At 31.2% G+C, this 22095-nt stretch overlaps 1 protein-coding gene across 1 annotated transcript in view; it reads left to right on the forward strand.

The window, feature by feature from the left end:
- The window catches only part of LOC148275746 (uncharacterized), a 109752-nt gene that overhangs the window by 62494 nt on the left and 25163 nt on the right, over window positions 1–22095 (forward strand). Inside the window, exon 2 of the mRNA XM_088235254.1 lies at window positions 20484–20527. Within this exon, the coding sequence (XP_088091380.1) occupies window positions 20484–20527 (44 nt within the window). The remainder of the gene's footprint in view (window positions 1–20483; window positions 20528–22095) is intronic.

Here is a 22095-nt window from a genome sequence, read left to right on the forward strand (position 1 = left end):
TCCGAGAAATCAAACATTTGCTCCATTTTAAGAATATGAAAAAATAAAATATATAAAAAAAGTGTTTTTGGAAAAAAAATAGTACAATTCTTTAAAGTTTATCACAAGGAATTTTCCTCGGACGTTCCGCGATCTGGCCCTCAAACACCGCGTACATTTTTTTAAAAACTAGAGTAATAATGATAATTCAATCCCTCTATTAAAAACAAAATTATAATATACAATTGGCGGCCTCCGTAGTGTAGTGGTCAAGACGCTTGACTCACGCACGGGAGGTTCCGGGTTAAATTCCCGTTGAGAACACAAAAATTAAAATGTGATTTTTCTCAAGCCTAAGTGTTCTGTGATGTAATTCACCACTGCAATTGTGCCTTCTGGCCTGTTGTGGTGCAAAAATTAATAAATAAATCAACTATATAATAAAATATGTATTGAAACAGAAATGAAACAAATGTACATTTATTTTATAATATTAAATAAAATAAATTAAAAACATTATTCTCTGTATAGAAACGGTTTATTGAGTCTAAGTAATTTATTCAACTTTGTCAAACCAAGACATCGAAAGGGTTAAGAGTTTCAAATACCTGATAGTATATGTTACGGAAAATATCAGCTTTTAAAAATAACTCGGAGTGCGGCTAGGAATGGCAGGTGCCACATTCAACAGTATGAAGGCTGTCTGGAGATCGGATATTTACTCAGTGAAAACCAAATGCCGCCGACACAATGCCTGCATAAAACCTTTTCTTCTCCATGGATGCGAATTGTGGCACCTTATTAGGGCCCAAAACAGCAAAATACTGCGTTTTTATTTATTAAATAATTTTTGCACCACAACAGGCCAGGAGGCCCAATTACAGTGGTGAATTACATCACAGAACATTCAGGCTTGAGAAATATCACATTTTTATTTATTTGTGTTCTCACCGGGAATCGAACCCCAGAACCTTTCGTGTGTGAGTCAAGTATCTTGACCACTACACCACGGAGGCCGCCAGTTTGGAGAATAGGTGTCTCACTGTTATCAAGCGGAGGCGATACGGTTGGCATGGCCATGTACAACGGATGCCTCCCGAGAGCTTAACCACGCTTGCCTACTTTACAAGGCGTCAGGTTCTCGACGTCCTGGACGTCCACTGCTGAATGTTGGTCAGCGGGACATATCAGAACTGTGGGACCGGAACCTGACTTAGGACAATGCACAGGAGCTGGCAGCCGATAGAGATGCCTGGAGGATCTTCGTGGACACCATATACTCCAACTAGGGAGTGGACATGGAATGACGATGATGATAAGCTCAATTAATATATTATACTGTTGACGATTTTCATATTTAAATATAACCATTACTCGGTATTTATTACTTAAAATATTCATTCGCTAACAAGAAATGTTTTCTCATTTGAATGATGTTCATATAACAAATGTTTCTTGAAATCCGTAATTTTAATTAACTTGAACGATTATTACAGTAAATAATCGGTTAAGTGAAACATTCGAATAACTTCGACAAGGTATTGAAACTATTGCGAATATGCGCGTGCGCTTCTCAGCATGATAAAAGTGATCTTATTTTCGATTTCCACATTCCTCGTGTCGTTTCTAATTGATATGTTAAATAGAAGAACTTGTGTGAGAAAATTAAAACAAAAAATGACGTTAGCAGAACTCAATCAGATTCAGATTCAATGCCAACAAAATCAACCATTATTTTAATTGACAACAGCTTTATTCTTACAAATGATAAAACAAATAAAAAGGTAAAAATAGAACATTATCTTATTTGTTAGTATGGTTGCAAGCAATCTTGTTAGGCACTGAGATAGCTAGCAATTATTCATTAGCTATTTTTTTCATATGCATTTAACTGTAAAAGTACAGACATACGAGTACGTAAAAACTGAATACAAACATTTATATATGTATCTAAATTTGTTGCAACAGAGAAGGAAAACATTTTTGAGAAGTGAATATGGAAGTCCAGACATTAACATGGTTTATAACCTGTTGTTGGCTGGTTTAAGTAGCCTCTTAGCACTCTGGTGAATTGGTTCAGCCGGATGATTCTCACCCACATGATTTCAGACACAAAGGTTTCAGCTCTTTTACTTCACAGAAGTCAACAGATGGAAGAGTTGAGGAAATGTGGATAAACATAGGCAAAGTGATAAATGTTACACAATGTGTTAAGTGGCCACTAAAACCAGCCAATAACATGTCATAAGCCCTGTAAATGCCTAGATTTCTATATTCCTTTCTCAAAAATGTTTTCCCTCTCAATTGCAACAAATTTATATCTAAATAGTTTTTTTATTGAAATCATTTAACCTGTACATCTGTTTGTATTTGAAAAAAATAAAATAAAATAAAATAAAATAAATAACTCCCTAGGGAGAAAATCCAGCCAGTCCGCAAACATTTGAACATGCTGAAAACATTGTTGGATATGTATATATATCAAATTTAAATAGTTATCAAACAAAGTAACAGTTATCATGTTACGGTAGTTGGTCTTGGTATTGATAATTAAATAAATAAAATAACTTAACCTAACCAACATTTTATGTTTTCCGGGTAATATGCTCTTTTAAAATCATAAAAATATTTTAGTATTTTATTACCTAATTTATTTAATCTTATGATTAGTTATAATCGAATTTAATGTTTACAACACAATATTTATAATTATACTTATTCAAACACAATTTAACACTGTTCTAGACTTGTTATCTTAATTTTTAATATTTGCACTATTGTTTTATATGAACGCTTGGTATATTAATTTACGTATTTTAACTTTTTGTTTTATATCTCATCTTGTATTTTTTACATAATAATATTATTATTATGTAAAAAATAAAAGATGAAATTGCGTTTGATTTATTTTTCAGTTATTATTATTATTTTAAAACTTCTCATGGGTATCCATTAATAATTTTGTTAATTTCATTGCAATATTGAAATTTATAATAATCTGATTTATTGTACGAGTAGAGGTTGAATTATCTAATAATTATGAAATAAAATACTTTGTTTTCAATGTACGCAGGACTCTTGGCCTCATAGAGTTTGGGATAGGTAATTATTATTATTTTGTAATATATATGTACTTGCATGAATGAATAAAAAAGAATAAAAAAGTAGCAATACCTTTTATACAATTTATTTATCGAGATTTCGATTATTTTTGTAGAACTCCGTGTGAATAGTTTTTAAAGTATTTGCTCGAATGAAATAAAAATTGGTAGACTCAAATCAGTGTTAGATTTGATATTAAAGTTCTTTTATTTAATATAAAGAGCGCAAGTATATTTAGTTTTCATGTGCTAATACGAAATAAAATGAATATTACTGAAAACATATGTACATCATAATATTTTATTATCAAGTGTTACAAAGTAAATGCCGATTCCATTAATAAAACTATTTCTTATCTCTTAAAAACAAATCAAATAAATCGGTTTTCTATGGGAATTTGCAAAATTGATAGGTTCCCGTAACCTATGGGATTTCGCAACTAATATGACAAGATGTGATTTATGTTTGTAAAAGCATAGACAGCCTTCAGTATAACAATATGCAACTTCAATTAGTGGTCCAGTTAGGGTCATTAGATGGGTCGGACCTCCTAATTAAGCTATTTTCTGGCCGTAATTGCATGTCTCCGCAGTATTAAAAAGCTGGATGGATATATCTTGCGAATAGAAAGGTCGTAAACATGAGCCATGAAAAGAACAACGGATAGTTAAGTGATCGTAACCACCAATTACTATTGAAAATATGACATAGATCAAAGTTTGCAGAATTTTATAGGAATTTACATCGGACTGCAGGCGTTACAACTGCTTCCCAAACTGAAAGGTACTTTAACAATATTTTTAATTTGTTGATGAAGAACATTTTATAGAAGGGAATTTAGAAATCTCATCATCACACAGCCATTCCTGTCCACTGCTGAACACAGGCCTTCTTCGTACTCCTCCATACGTCCCTGTCTTGCGCTCTCTGTATTCAGTCACCAGCAATTCTCTTTATATCATCTGACCATCGTGTGGGAGGTCTTCCTTTTTGTGTTCAAGAGGTCTCCACTTAACGATACTTTTAGTCCATCTTTAGTCTTTTAATCTAGCAACATGTCTCGCGAATGACTTTTGATTTTTATATTTATTGACTTCTTATATTACCTATTTTTATATCTACAGCATCACCAAGAAACAGATTCATCATTGATTTGGTCTTTCTTGTGTTGATAAGGAGTCCCACTTTTTTTGTTAAGTTTATCAAATTAGTAGTCTCGGTATTTACTGAAAATATTGCAGTGAAAAAATTCATTTCACATACCAGAAAAACAGTTTAAAAGACTGTAGGTCTTCCTATTGGTTTTGCTCATACAAAGAAGCATTTTTTTTGTCAATGAACGAATTTTTCTTTTACAAATTTTAAATCACAATTTTAACTAAATTTATCTGTATTACTTTAACTGCCCCTTTCACTGTGAGTTTGGTAAATTACATTGAAGGCCACTGTTGGATATTGTCATTTAAAATATTGCAAACACGGATGGTAACAAAAACTGTGTTTACTAGTATCTGTGTTTACTTATAAAACTGCAATTAAGTTATGAATAGTTGGAGTGAGTTGCGCACGGATAGATGAGTAGATCAAGCCAAATAGGTAAAAATTTGTGCCCTGATTAAGAAATTTTGTCTACAAATCTATATGAATTTATCATGTTTTTAATGATTATTTTAGTTGATATTGCTTATTTTGTTTATGATGATAATTATGTAAATTGATTATGTTAACTATGTTAGCTATCTAATTTAAGGCATATTTTTTTATATTGTAAAATATTTCCCTCGGTACGGGACACCCCAATGAGGGAACATTATTCTGTACAAAAAAAATATACAAAATTGTAAAAGTATAAATAAATAAATAAAATGAATTCAGTTATAAAAGTCTGTGTCCATTGGGGTAATTTTATAAACTGAATATCATCAAATTTAAATGTCTTCACTCTGACGCCCTTCATACAAATAACTAAAAGATAAATTCCATAATCACACAAGTTACCCCACCCCCACTTACTTAAATGTTACTAAAACTACATCAATTTAATCAAGTCACGGCGAAAGGATTATTAATTGGTAGATACTACGTTTAACAATTTCAATACTAAGGGTTCGAAATGAAACACTACTTCCCTTCGATGGGAAAGTAAAGTATGGCGGCGTTGAATCACATTTTCATACTGATCATCCTAGGAATCGAACCCAAGATCTCAAGCATGGCAGGCAAACAAGCCAACACAACACCACGAAGCCGATTCGATTTCCCTATTCAGGATTTTTCCTGACCGTCGGTGTCGATTTGAAAGCACTCTTCCAGAATTCTGGTTCTATTGAACACATGCAAAATCCTAACAAAAATAAAAATTATTAATTAATGTTAAAAACAGTTTCAGAAACTCTTAGAATATTGTTACATCGTACTAGTACTTTCAATATTTAATTTCTGTATGAATAAGCATTTTCCATTCATCCAACTATTATGTTTCGATTGATCCATCATAAATACATATTTACATCAAAACAATCATGTATATTATAGCTTTATAATGAATTACCACATCACATACCTTACATCAATTAAGTATTATCATCGAAAATCTTACATAGGCAATTCTTACCTTAAACAATAGAATATAATAAAGTACAATAAAGATCGCTTATAAAAGATTTCAGTGAATTGAATTACGTTGCGTACCTTAAGAAATACAAAAAATGCGACAAAGCTTTGTATCACATTTAGGTACTAGGGAGTATATTAAATTGTTGCAAATTTAAGCATTTGCAACTACGAGAACGTAGATTTAATACGGTGATAAATTGTATGGTTTTTACAGATTCACAAAAGACAAGAAGTAGTCGTAAAATGTTTAAAGCTCTCTCACATTTTTATGATGAGAATGAGAGTGAAAAGAAGGAACGCTAATGAAGACGTATTTTAAATTATGCATAGGCAGATCAATTCAGTGAAAACACTCCATCTCATTGACATATTAATACACATGGGCATGCCCTGAGCCCTCGTTGAGTCAAACGTTTTTATATTCTAGCGGTGGTGATATATCCAACAACCCACAAACCTGGCGTAGAATTATATACATTGGACCTCTGTCTAGAAAAATAAGTAATCACTTTCCCACAGCTATAAAACCCGCTTTTTACACTAATAATAATATTGCCAAATCACTATTTAATTCTAAGTCAAAAACAGAGCTGCTAAACAAGAGTGGCATTTACCAGATATCATGCGAATGCAAAAAAGTCTATATTGGACAAACAGCGCGAAATCTTAAAACTAGGCTAAACGAACACCGCCGTTGCCTGACCAATAATAATTTCTCGGAATTCGCGAATCATATAATAGACAGTAACCACTCATTTCATAATCACACCTTAAAACTCCTGCACCAAGTAAATAACAAAGGCAGTAATATGAATAATTTAGAAATTATAGAAATTCACAAAAATTTGAATTCTGAAAACAATCTAATTAATAATCACACATTCAACCACCCCTCGCCTTTATTGACTATGTTCCCTTTGCGACCACCCTCACCGCACTCACCCTCTTAGACCCGCGTCTGTTAACACTCTCTTAGCCGAGCGATGTCTTCCCACACATTAAATCTTAGACTTACTTATTGCAACTTCCACTTATGTGCTAAATTTTAAGAAATAAATTCGACTTAATGTTTTGTCCATGTTTTCATATCTGTACTTAAGATAACCATCCATTCATATGCCAACACCTTAGATAAGAATAAAAACCCCCTGCTCTAAGTTTCACTGATTAATCTGTTTATTTTTTGTTTAGATTCGATGACATTGTGAACAATATTCTGTGTTTATTATATTAGTTTTATATCACCCGTCGATGGGAGGAGTGCTCTCCCGAAACTATAGTTGTGTTCTTGTAAAAGAATAAAATTGTGTAACACTGATTACAAAGTTTTATTTTCATAATTATTTATAATTGATTACACTTAACTCATGCCCAAGCGCTCAGTCATGCCCAGCGCGTATTTGGTCATTGTTCGACCGCCAGCCAGGCGTGACGTTTAGAATCGAAACCAAAATGCCTGCTTGTGTCATGAATACGTATAAAAACACTTGGGATAAACATTGAAATATAGATTGTGAGACTTTTCGTTAGTAAGTATTTGTTCATGGGTGATCAAAAAGGCTTAAAACTATTAATATTTAAATAAAAACATTATTATTCATAAACCACAAATTACGCCTAGCGGCGCAATTGCGAAGCTTTTTTATTTCCAGGGCTGCACCGATAGAAGTACATTTTTTGAAATAAATAAATGTGAGTTAATATTATTTTTTCATTCCCTAAAATCCAGTGTAAATAAATAAATGGGTCAAAATTATAAAAAAAAAATAAGAAAGGAATCTGATTGCGGTCCACCAAAAACGAATGTTGATTGTTAACATTAAAATATTTAATTTTTTTATAAACCAAAAACGAGTATCCTCCATTTTTTGATAGTATGTACATGCTCGTTAATTGCAGCCCTGGTATAAATAAACAAACTCAGTACCTATGGGTACGTTTTTGTGTCACTACTTTAATACTACTAAAATATTTTGCTCTTTAGGTCTATGTATTAATATGTCAATGCTCTCTCTGCATCAATGACTTATAATTAAATAGACGCGTTACTAACATGAAGAAAATGGCAGTTCAATACATGGCTAAATTGCCTTGTGCATCTTCAACCGTAAACGGCATTTTATCATCCCATGTTATGCCACATGGAAGAATGCCGCCGTATGTGATAAAAAAATGCTTTAATCGCATATACAAACCGTGAAAAGTAAAACAGATGTATTTTTTTTTTCGGAATTACAATTCAATTTATGGAATAAGTAGATAAATAAGTTATATTTTAAAGCACATTTAAAAGAAAAAATATAGTTGCTTGCTAGTATTGTTCTATGGTAATGAGACACAAAAAAATATCTTTCTTACTGATTTGCTATCTCTTTTTTTTCACTATCAATACGCTTCTACAAGCCACTGCAGGGTGGATTTAAAAATATTACTGTCACCGCCGTAAAGACATATTATAAGTTATTCTTCTTCTTCTAGTGCCTTGCCGGGTCCCCCCGACGTTGGCGATCACTACAGCGAAAACACATGTATCTTTCCTGCACTAATTAAAAAAATTTCATCCACGACGACTGCTTATTAATGTACTCGCCATAGTGATTCCTGGACTAAGATGACCAGAGTGGTTTCCCGTTGCTTTCTCTGGTAGATTTTCCCTTAGCTGTTGGTTTTGGTTTTGAGGTGACAAAAACTCGCCTTTCATCCTCTCGTTATCTGCTGTGATCACACCGTTATGAGTGTGATCCCCATTACCCGGGGTTCGACGTGGACGCTAACGAGTTGGACTAGTCAATAGTGTTGCCGGTGGAATGCAACTGGGCGTTCGCGGCATTTTAAATAATCACATCCTTTAGCAAGACGTGACTCACTGCTACCCTACTAACAGTTTGAACCCCTTATAAGTTATTTTATTTTATTTCTTTCCTGTAAAAAGTATCATTTTTCTTTCCTCGTCATTTGATTATTTCGATTCATTTTAAAATCATATTTTTCAGGATTTTTAAAACTTTTTTTACATAATACTCGTATTATTTATTTCAGTTATTCCTGTAATGTTTAATGAAACTAAAATAAGTTCGTTTTGTATTATATGGTAAAATTACTTATCTTTTTTCCTTGATTATTTTTTTTTAAACAATTATTATTATTAATTATTAGATAATGTTATCAAAATGATAAACCTAGCTTATTTCCGTTTATTATAACGTAACGTTTTCACATTATGATTAACAATTTTATATTTCCCTTACTGTCCTAAAAACACACGTGCGTTACGGTGCTGTGTAGTCACTACACATAAAAAAATAAGAGAATTAAAAATGTAATATTTATAGGGAATGGCATTAATAAACCATAATTTAATTCAAAGATGATAATATTTCAAATCTTACTGCTGAACAAATGAAAAAACCATTGGATATCGCTAACGACTTGGGCGAAACGTGCACCCGCGCCAACTTCCCGAGAGCTACTAAGTAGCTAACACTGGACTAGGTGACTGGAATCTTTCAAACAGTTTTCGAATTTTTATACTTCTTCTCATACCAGTTAGTTTAATCAACAATATTTTGAGTATGTCCAACACAGGCTGGATTTCCTTCCTAGAGTTATTTAGATCTAAATTTATTGGAACAGAGAGGAAAAAAAATGTTGAGAAAGGAATATGCAAGTCTAGGCATTTTCAGGGCTTATGACTTGTCATTGGTTTAAGTGGCCATTTTACACACTGTGTAACATTGTGTTAAAATATTCACATTTCCTCAACTCTTCCATCTGTTTAGTTTTGGGAAGTAAAAGAGCTGAAATCTTTATCATGTAGGTGAAATTCATCTGGACGAACTAAATCACCTGCTAGGCAACGCATGAAATTTTTGTTTTTTTTATATGTCTTCTTATACCAGTTAGATTAATCAACAGTGTTTCGAGTTGCATTTAGATCTCAATAATTCCTTAGGAAGGAAATCCAGCCTGTCTACAAACTTTTAGACGTACTCAAAGCATTGTTGAAAATAATTGACAGCAGTAAAACATATTGAAGTATCTAAGCTATAAAAAAAACGAAACGCCAACAAAGAATAGAGAAAATCTTCTTGTTTGGCATTAAATGTCTGTATAAGCTATTAATTTATTATTTTTCATGACTTCCTTATGAGCGAATCCCGCAACTCATATTTCCCAGAGCTCGTAAAATAACAGAATGTTATTTTGGAGCTGTAGATCTCAAAATGAATCAATTGAACTTTCTTACATTATGCAAACAATAGTTTCCGGCACGCTTCCATTTATGGATCAAGTTACGATCCGACGAGAAGTTTGCTAGTTCAAATTATAGGTGTAATACAAGTAGTGAGAAAACAATATTAAATTATTAGTTATGTCTGGAAATCATTGAGCATCTAACCAAAGTAAGTATCAACTACCTTTCTTTGTGTATTTATTAAGAAAAAACAACATAAGTTGTAACATAATTGAACAGTTATAAAATGTAATCTACTAATCTTGTACAAATTATATCAAGTAAATACCCCCCACACAAAAATTTAGGTTTGCAAGCGATCCGAATGTTATAAAAACGAATACGTAATTCAAAATAATGCTACCTACATCGTTTATTCTGGACAATAGGCCTTGCACTGAAAAAAATAATTATTATATGGCTGAAACGAATAAAGTATCTGAAGTTTGACAAATATTAAGATATAATTTAATATTTAAGTTGAATGAGTAAAAAAAATAGAAAAAAGGAAATGTCTGCACAATTGGATACATTTTACGGCTAAATCTCTTTCAATCCTTAAAAATACAAATGAAGGATAGGTATACGGCTAAAACGGGCTAATTGAATTTTTTAAATGTTTGAGACATTGATGCCATTTTTTTCTCCTGAATTCGTTCAATGAAATGGAATATTAAAAACTAATAAAATCTAGATCACTGCCTTATAAATGGCAGACAAAACAGTCAAAATGTCTCGATTTCTGTAACGAGCTCGTTATTGTCATTTTTTATAGTTTTTTAATGTAAAAAAAATACACTTAAGGAAACCTGTTTTTAAATACATAACCCGAGTCCAACAAATAAGGTTTTTATTCTTCTTTTTGCTCTCCTGTAAAATTTGTAGTTCGTTGATTGACGGTTATATTTATATCTACAGGTAAGACAAAATAATTCATTAAGAAACCAGACCAATACAGATAAATTGTACTAGCATCGGCAGGAATCAAACCCGCAGCCCTATGCACGCTACACTTCCCACAGCTACACGGGTTGCTGACGAGTCCGTTCTTACCGTATTCCTTCATGTAGATGGGCGGTGATAAAATTTTAAACCTACGCTTTATATTTGTATTTTTATGTAATGTTCTGGAAAAAAATTGTTACACATTTAGTAAACCTCTCTGTAGGTATCTAATTTATGGTTTTAATTCATTTTAGCGTATAATGCGTTATGCATATTTTAGTTTTATTGTATTCCATTCTGTAAATGGACTTGAATTCATGGTTTAAGAAACGTGTGATAACCAAACCTTTCGATAACGTAATACCGATAAAACGTAGAAACAACAGGTACCAATTTGATTGATCGCCACCCGCATAGTGTTACCTGGAAATTGATGCAAATGTTATTCATTTTATTCTTACATATTCTTCTTACAACTAGGAAGTGAAGGTGAGAGAGTGTTTGTTTTCTTCTCAGAGAAATATTCAATTTCAAAAGCCTTCGAAAATTACGCCTTAAAAAACATTTTACGTTCATAATTTTACGGATTACTTTTTGCGATTATTGTTTTGCATTTTTACGGCCCTTTGAGTTTTTCATGGTAACTGTGACAGCATATTGAAATTTTCTAGGTAATTGTGACATATATCATTTGCACTCTTTGCCGATGTTTTGGATTATATCGCCGAGTCTATTTTACCAACTTTAAGCTTTTGTGATGCAATAATATGAAGATTTTTTGTGTCTTATTCAATACCTGTCTTGAAATCAAACAACCGTAAGTTGATATGTATTAAAAAAAATAATCCTGTACCGAATAGGACTGAAAAAAGTTGAGAACCTATTCCGAGTATAGCAGGAAAGAGATGCTTTCGATGGAAAAATCGCCAACGTCAGGGGGACCTGAAAAAGCACCGGAAGAAGAACAATGATAGGAGATCTTTTTTTTCTTCTTCCTCAGCCATGCTATCTAGGTCATCTCTCTATCTTAGAGGGTGAATCCAGTCTTTTGTCTACGAACATTTGAACAAACTCAAATATTGTAATGAAACCAACTGGTCCAAGAAGAAGCTTTAAAATTGAAAAACTGTTTTCAGGCGTTGCCTTGTATGTGAAATAGTTCAGTCAGATAAATCTCTTCACAACAATTAAGGTTTTGGCTCTTTAACTTCGCTAAAATCAACAAATGGAAAAATTGAAGAAATATGGATGTTTGAACATAGGCAAATAGTGAATGTTACACAGTGTGTAAAGTGGTCACTTAAACCAGCCAATGACAGGTCATAATCCCTGTAAATGACTAGACTTCCATATTCCCTCATTTATGGTATTCTCCATCCCTGTTGTAATTTTTAATCTTACTGACTCCCGAGGGGGTGAAATCCAGTCTTTTGTCTACTAACATATGGACAAATTTAAATATTGTAGTGATTCTAATTCGCTGTATTATTTCAAAAGTAACAAAAAAGGGATTCTAGAGTAAATTTTGCGATGTCTTTCAAAACATTGCCTCAATTAAATGGTTAATCGAAATTAAAGGCTTTCTGCATATCCGGGTGACATGTGGCTCTCATTAATCTGGATAGTTGAAGTTTCACTGTATTTATTATACATATATACTTTTTTAAAATAAATTACCTAGTTCTCACGCTGTTTCGCCTGCTTAGATTTATTAAAACTATTCTATTATTTGGCAAAAGACCGTATGTTTTTATTGTGATGATACGTAAACGTTTTGAGATTTATCCTCGCGCTTAGTTATGGGACGGAATGGTAATTGAATATTGGTTACACATAGCGTTCTTACTAGCCACAAACTTTCTTCTAACTCTGCAATTTTCAAACTCTACGCCGGAGGCAATGACTATATTATAAATAGCTATGGAAGAATTTCCGATTCCATCTTGTGGGTCTTCCAGTCTACCTAATACCTTATAATCTTCAACAGTTAAATATTTACATAGGAAATTACAGCGTAACATCTCTATCAAATAATATACCTACTTTGATTACAAATTTATCACGACAATAAACATAGCAAAGGTTGTATAATATTAGGTTTCCGTTAACACCTTCGTAGTACCAAAGATATCAAGTTGTTTTTATATCGTTTTGTAGAAAAGTCATGAGACATAAAATTGACTGTGATTTCATATGAAAAATACATATTTAATTACAGGCTTGCTTTTATATTGTTTTCTTGTGTATTTATAAACGCTCATAGAACCGTTGCATTTATACGTTGTAAATAAACGTTAATGTTTATTATTTATATTAATTCATTTATTTATTTTACGGCACAAGTGCCCTTTGCAGTATAAAATATATCATTTATAAATAGTGCCTATCAATATATTACACGATACAAATACATAAAGTGCAAAAGTTAATTAATAATTTAAAACCCAATTAATGATTTATTTTATGTAATAAAGTTTATATTTTAAGCACTAGCTTTGTAGTTATTCATTATAAGAAAACAAAGTTGTTTTATTTATTTTATTATAATTATTTATTGTTCTTTTTATCAACGCAGACAAAATCACCCCTTTTGAAATTTTAAATGTTTGAATCGAACTCGACACCTTAGACACGGTGTACCAATTACCAATACGCTAAGAGGTGGATGGATCTCCATTCATTTTCCTTTTAATATATGGGAGTAGCCATCGAGTTGAAAATACTCGTCTTAAAATACGAGTTCTATTCAGACGCAGCTACTGATTGTTAATGCAGTAGTTATTTAAAACCCGTTTTATGTATTGGTAAAGTGTCTGAAATAAATTTTCACTCGATTAAATTCTCATTTATTGTAGATAATGTGACGCGTTTAATTTTAAAAGGATAATAAATAAATGTAGAATTATTTAGTGACATTTTATTTTAAATATTTTTCTAATGCAGATCTGTATTTTTGATTCCACCAGGACACGAAAATAAAACTTTAGTTAGCTTTAGAAAATAAAATATTAAAATAAAAAAACTATTTTTATACTTAATTTTTTTATTAACCTTTATTTAACATAAAAATCATCGAAATGAAAAATAGATCAATTTAGGTTGTAACTTGCCAAATAAGGAATCAGGTTCTTGTATTTCGCAAATGCAGAAAATAACTTAAAAACAAAATGCATAACAAATACAAATAATAAATAAATAAGCAATTAAAATTCTTAAAAATACAACACTTTTGAAAATGAAAAAATACAAAATTAATTTATCTACGCAGGCATATACAATACATACGTTACATGTATATTTACAAACATTTTATTATAAAAATAAAGTTAATGTTAACTATGGAAGAAAGCTTTTCTTTAATTTATTCTAACATTTTTCGTAATTTATTTCTTGCCACAGGTTTTGTGATTAATTATTCAAAAGCTTCCTTTCTATATACGTATGTTTGTTTTAAAAAAAGTCTTTCAAAAAGTGTGATAATATCAAATAGTTAGAAGTTAAGATAATCAATTATTATTTTAAAATCACTTCCCTTTCTGCGCCCAAGGGTACTTAGGGCACCTCATTATTAAACCAAATGCAGCGATTTTAATAATCTGTTAGATGAAAGCAAAGTGATTACTCTTACGCTTCAGTTACGAGTCCAGGAAGAACTGAATTCTACATCCGCCTGTAAACAGATAGGAATTAAATTTTATTTTGTATCAACAAAGTGTGTACAGAATTCATAATCTCTTATTATAATTAATTGTTCATGAGTATTATTGGTCCTGATAACATTTACTCACAACATGATAATACTCGTATTTTTAAAGACAAAGGAAAAATTCACCATTAACTTGTACTGAGTTCGTGTTTAACTTTCGCCGCGAATTTCTTAAACTTAACTGTGAGGCACGCTATCTGATGATGCTTCTCGTGTTCTCCTAACTCTATACTATTATCACTTAGTACTACTGCAGCCAGTTTGTAGATGCAGAAGCTCGTCTTGAAAGCCGAGGTAAAAGGTCATTCTCAACCAGTTCCGTTAGTTCCAGATATATGGCTATTGAATTAAATTAAGTGTGGATCACAAATGCGGGTACTTGATTCATGTACATTTCTTTAATCACGTTGGATTATATTGTTCCAAAAATATTTAATATGCTGCCACTTGACATGAAAATATGTCATAGTAAAAATAAGATTTTGTTTTTATTACGTAAGTGGTTAGTAGACAGAACGTTCCTATATTGATTTATTATATATGTAAAACTTTTTTTTTCTCCTTGAACACATTTTTGTTATTTTCTCAGGTTAACGTTTTCTTTTATTTCTTTCTTATTTTATTTTTTTTTTTTTAAATCTTAATTTTAATAAGTACTTTTAATTTTCTTATTATTTTTATTTTTTCTGTAGACATGAATTGAAATTATCGATTTACTTTGTTTTATTTTGTATCTTGTTTTGATTACATTTATGAGCACACACTGTTTAAATATGTGTTTATTTTTTTTTCATATATTTAAAATATATTCAAGTAAATTGCTATTCTTCAATTTTAGTTCATTAATAATTAACGAGTGTAATTTTGAATAAATAAATGAATTAAAATAATGCAACGAAATGAATAAAATGAATTTATCAATATGGATATTGAAAAAATGTTTTCATACATAATTTTTAATATTGAAAATGGCCTTTAAAATAAACTATTTAAAAAAAACGAAAGACAAAATTATTCAAAAAATTACTTTACAAAACCACGACATGTTTGGCCTTGACAATTCTGACGTCAAGATTCGTGACGGTGTCCTATTTAAATTAAAACAGTCACAAACAAAGTTCGAAATTTAACCGATTCGTGAAGTATTGGGAGCGTGGCCAATGCAATGAACCGTTTTCGCTGGAAAAGAAATAAAATATTTTTTATGCTTTTAATTAGTAAAAAAAAAATTTTTTCTCGACTTTATTATAAAGACTCTTAATAATTTAAAATTAAAAAAAAAAAAGCGTTATATCCCTTTTGGCATGGCATTACTACCACATTTACAGCCGAAGATTCTATGTATGTGAAAATATCATTCAATCTTTTATGTTTTCATAAGAATGATCCAACTAACTTTCATAATAATGTTATTGCAGCTCTGGTGTTGGTTGGTACATAATCGAATGACAATAAAATTTGCAATAACCGGTGTTGCTTGATCACCTGAATAACCTTTTACCTTACTCCTAAGATGGACAATAGCATCATGTCGATCGTCCAATCAGTGAGTCTGTGTTTATGATTATATCATTGGATGATCTTTCATTCACATTGGGATTTGCAATCATCATCATCATTTCCCTAATTGTTTGAATACATTTTATTATTTCTATTTCAAAAAAGTGTAATATTCTTATTTCAGTCATTACTCCAGTATGGAAGTATTGCGTGGGGAGGAGCATACATTAAAAGTAGTACAGAAAACATATCTTAAAGTAATACAAAAAAAAACTAATTTCTCATTAAAAACACTTAATTCATTATTCCAAGTTCCTAACGTAGACAATATTTCAAGAAAAAAAACGATTATTCAGTTTTTCAAAGAAAACAAAACAATCAAAGAAACAAACCATAGCTCCATTTTTCGTGAGGGTAGGCAGAGAGGATAGAACGCCACATCACTCCATCCTTGCATACAGACCTCGCTTCCTCTACATTCTTACATCTTCTCATGCACTCATGCAGAAAATTCCTACTCTTGACATGTCCATCTTCAAGTATTTGATGGACTTGATCGTGTCATGTCTTTCTCAGTCTTCCTCGTTTTCTGGATCCATCAACATTCACATCGTAGATCCTTTTGGCCGTTTTTTTAGTGTCCATTTGCTTTACATGTCCAAACCAACGCAGCACCCCTGTTTTGATTCTGTCGATAATGCGTGCCTTACATAGTTCACAGATCTCGACATTTGTGCTCCAGTCGTACATCGTTTTACCATACATTCGCCCGAGAGATCGCCTTTTTATACAGCATTTTGTTAATTATCTCTGTTTATTAAGTAAACTTCTTTGTTTTTTCTCAAATATAAAAATATTCTTTTTTAAATGTATTGTTAAGTGTCCTTGGCACGGGTAACCCCAGTGAGGTCACATTATTTTTATTATTAATTATAGTTTGTAAGAGACAAAATATGAAAAAAAAAAAATATATATATATTAAAAAATATTCCTAATTTTACTGAAGAGAGAAACACTTTGATTTAAGAAAAAAATATTGTTTTTAATGTTGCCTGCCGCATACCGGACACCGCGTCTGAGGACAAAGGCCTCCTTATGGGCGCTGATTTATACTGACTAATAAAAAATGTAAATGTAGTTTATTTTGATTATGCAAAATACTTATAATACCTGTACTTACTATTAACTTAGCGTTGGTCCCTCTCCAAATACATGAGCTTATCTCTTTTTTCGAGAGGAACAGCATTAAAATAACAAAATACAAAACTTATTCAATATAATGTAAGAAAACTGTAATAAATGTTACTTAATTATATGTAATTTATTAAATAAATAAAAATACACAAATATAAGATTCTTACTGTTTTTATGATAAATTCTAATTTTTGTAGAAGAGGGTCAGTGCTAAATAAGCTAATGACGATATATTGTGACAGGTTCCTGTAAGTCAATTCTCGCCCTCCGAGCTTAGGTCTAAAAAGAGCGGAACTACTGAGTGAAGGTCGATTGCTTTAATATCGATGGCTAAATCTCCTCCTCCAGTGGAGGTATTTTGATGCTTTTGCGTGCTTAGAAAACGCATTTTTAACGCGTATTTACGTAATAAATACACGCTAACAAAGCAATCTCTTTCGTTTAGAATATTAGCCCTGGTCCTTCCTTCAAGTATCGGGCTGTTGGGTAACGGTAAAAACCATGTTGATGAGAGGAGTGCTCTCTCAAAACTATAGTTATATTATTTTTTAAATAATAAACTTGAAAACGTAGCACTAATAACAACATTTTTATTTTATAGTAATTTGTCATAATTATTGAAGTGAATGCCAATTCCATCAGTTAAATTAAAAATTACATTAATTAATTTATTAAATATTACGTATAAAGTTCATACAGGTTTTTCATACATTTAAGAGGTAGCTATACATACTTTTGCTTAAAGCCAATTTCTTCTTACCTCCCCAAACCGTTGGATTTTAAAAAATACATAGTAAATAAAACATTTAATAATTTTTCACTGTATCTCCCCCCGGGTTAGAATACGGAAATTTGTAGGCTTTTGAATCAATGGCTATTCTCTACTACTAAATAAGGAAATCTAAGGGAAAAAAGTAAGTTTCATAGTGGTTGGCGCGTTTGCCTACCATGCCTTAGGTCGTGGGTTCAATTTCTGATATAATGGACGTGAAATACAACACGTACGACTTTTGCTTAGAGAAATTTCTCCTTTGAAAGTGTTCAGTGTCCTGGATGAACATGTATACAAAATACGCTGCATTTGGATACAAATGCAGTTCTCTATGCACTACTGGGAATTGATAATGATAATAATAAAAGAAAACACATTTCTAATAACAAACTGTACAATGTAATTATTTGAATGTAAATTTATTAGATTTAGTTTTTCTACTGACATTTCTTGGTGGAACAGCATTCAAATTATAATAATGAAATTACGTTCACAATTTAATTTTCCTCTTATTGACAATTTTAACCAGTGACTGGGCATATTATTTTAATTCAATTAAAAAAAACTGAAATTATTATATTAATCTACTAATATTTTATTTTGTGTAAAATACAGCTTCGTCTCTGTCAAATTTTACTCGTTTCTCAGTCTGTCTGATAAAAACAAAAAAGGCGGTGAAAGAACGGACAATGTGATATTATACAAGTTATTTGTGTTGCAATAAAGTATGCATATTAGTCAGAATGCATAATTTTATCTTAACTGTGACAAACAATACGCTTGTTCGACATTTATATGGATGTTAAAGCGTAGAGTAACAATACATCTGCTTTCTACATTCACTCAATGCATTTATTGAATGCAAGTCATTGGTTTATTGCAATATGATTTACAAAACGCAGTGTTACATAAACCAATACAATCGTTGTTGAAAATGTTTTGGTAATAATTTTAAAAGCAAATCAAACATCAATAGTAGGTTTATTTTTTGTCAAATAAAATACGTCTTGTTATATCAATGAGAAAATTATACGAAAATAATCATTCCTCACTGTTTTACACAGTATATGACACAAAGTAGGTACTATTTTTTTCAACACGGCCCTAAATTATTAAAAATGAATTTTCGTTAGAAATTAAAAAAAAACATTATCGTGATATAATACTTGGTACTATTATGCTATATGTCCATGGTATGTCCATATCGCTATCCCAAAGCGACAGTGGTATATCTCTGAAGAATATATTCTGAGATAATAGGACTTTGAGGTGTGCGAAGGGTCTGACTGAATTAACTTAGTTAATAATAAGTTTTATCGATTGAATCTCAGTTCAATATTCCATTATTTGAAAAAATATATTTGTTTCGTTAATTAACATATCTGAATCCGACCTTATAGTCCTATTTAAAATTCTAAACTCACTTTTTGATGCGCCTGAACTACTGAGCTCAAAAAAATTAAATATCCCAACTAGAAACCTCAGACAAAACTTACTCTTTCATACAGATAACCATAGAACTAACTATGGTTTTCATTCCCCTATGCCCAGAATTCTTATGTCTGCCAAAAAACATACCAGTCTTGATTTCTTTGATAACAAGTTGTCTTTTTTCAAACGGTCACAGAATCAAATTCAATTATAAACACCTCTCTCCCGCTTCCACTCCCACAAAGTCTACTATAAGCCATTGAGTTTTTCTATTTTTTTATAATAATTTTCCATGTTTAAATGTGTCCATTAAAATGCCCATTGGGCTTATATATAAATAAATAAATATCTACATGTGTATAAAATTGGAATTTTTGGGGTTATCTCTCTGTTGCCCTGGGTTAGCGATATTTTTTTCCCCCATTTAAACTGTCAAGGTAGTTAGTAAGGAATAGACTCAAACCAATGAACCCGACTTTCTATTTTATAATAATATATATAATCTAACAAAACACGATGTTTATAAAAAAATAATTAAAAAAATAAAAACAGCAGTTTTATTTCCATTATTGATTAGTATCTACTTACGTTTTCAATACTGTATGTAATTCAAAAAATAACTTTAATATTTTGCTGGACTGCAGCCGTCCGGCATCATAAACATTCAACGTTTCGCAAAACTACTTTGTACTTTTATGGTAAATACTTACATAAAAATATTAAATGTATCTATTTACATCAATAGTATAGCTTCATGTCAGCGGCCTCCGTGGTGTAGTGGTCAAGACGCTTAACTCACGCACGGAAGGTTCCGGGTTCGATTCCCGATGAGAACACAAAAAAATCAAATGTGATTTTTCTCAAGCCTGGGTGCTCTGTGATGTAATTCACCACTGTAATTAGGCCTCCTGGCCTGTTGTGGTGCAAAAAAAAATGTAATGTAATGTATAATTTGACCAACTCATATAAATGTATTCTAACAAAAATATTATTGTTCCTTTCAGTGATTGCTTCAGCGACCTCTATCCAAGCAGCATCCAGACGATATGTGAGTAAAATTTATCTGTATTTGTATTTTCTTATTTTTAAATTTAATTTTATTACTTTTTTTACACCTAATATTTATTGTGGTGTATGGTATAAAGTATGTAGATCGAGATCACGTTAAAAAATACCTTTTTATAAATTCAGATACTTCTTTTTATAAGAAAAAAATACATACTTCGGCGACCCTGCTTGTTAATAATTGAAGTCTTCAATTCTCGTACTGCCGACCTAAAAGAAATAACTACAAGTCTTAAAGACACCTAGACTTGTGATAACATATGCAACAGCTTCATCTCTGTTGAAATAAAAAAATATTGGTATCCCGTCAGAGTAAAATCAAAATATTTTTCTACAAAGGTTTAGACATACCCAAAATCCGCTTATCTCCTATTTAAGAGGCTTGTCAGCAGATAGTAAATAAATAAAATAATTATTGTACTTAACACTCAAATATACAATAATATATACATGACGTAGGAGTGACATTTTTATCAGATTACCATGCTTAATGATAATACCAAATCAGTTAAAATGTCAAGTCAATTTAGCGGCTCACAAAAAACGTATGATATTTTTGTAGCACTTTTAAAGATCCCAACACGCGAAATACAATCAGCTTTAACAAGGTTGCAACACGTACATTTCTTTAAAAAAATCGTAATGGTAAGTAGGTAGCAGGAACAATCAAATTATTTTGCATTGTAGATTTAACGTATTGTTGCCGATTGTCAATAAGAGCGTAAATATTTCGTAATGTCTTATTTTTTGTCTTTTTACATATATCGACTTTGAAAAGGCAAAATTTACTAAGCTACATGTAGCCAACTTTACGAAAGAGCTAATTGAAGTTTTTTTTTATAATTAAATTTTTTTTTTTTTTTTCTATATATAAATGATGTCCGAATCTTGTCAATATAACAGGAAAATATGAAATATGTGTATTCATTTAAAAAAAAACGAAAAAACTTTAATTATTTTTTAATAAATATAAATAAAACACCAATGCCCAAAGAAAACTATTTTATGGTAACAAATATGCATATAATATGTATTGTATAAATTTCGAGAAGGACTAAACTTTTTAAATTACAAATAAATAATTATACTTCTCTAACATGTTAAAAAGTTCGACCTTTCGGGTCTCAGAAAACCACCCTTTGGAGTCGGCAAATCGGCACTTCTGGCCTCACATGGCTTAATAGGCCTCACCTGAGGCCTCTGAGAGACTAATTGTAGTTTCTTTGAAATCATTCTTGGTGACCACAGTAAATTTTACACATAGATACTACTTGCGACAATTATTTTTCCACCTCGTGGCCTTGTGTTCAGCGCTGATGCCCACCATGCAAGAGGTGTCTGGTTCGATACCCGATGTAGTTGAAATGAAATATAAAACTAAAAATAGTAATTTTAAAGAAACCCTCAACATTCAATACGGAAAGTCTATATTATCTATTGTACTTAAGGTTTATACAGTAGACACTCTTTGTAAAAGAAATTCCATAATACAAATTTATAAAGAAGAAATAATTAAAGAATTTGAGATAAATAAGTCACTCAGATACCAAA

Source organism: Micrasema longulum, unplaced genomic scaffold (assembly GCF_059751315.1).
Source record: "Micrasema longulum isolate JH-2025_06_02 unplaced genomic scaffold, ASM5975131v1 h1tg001347l, whole genome shotgun sequence".
NCBI lineage: Eukaryota > Metazoa > Arthropoda > Insecta > Trichoptera > Brachycentridae > Micrasema > Micrasema longulum.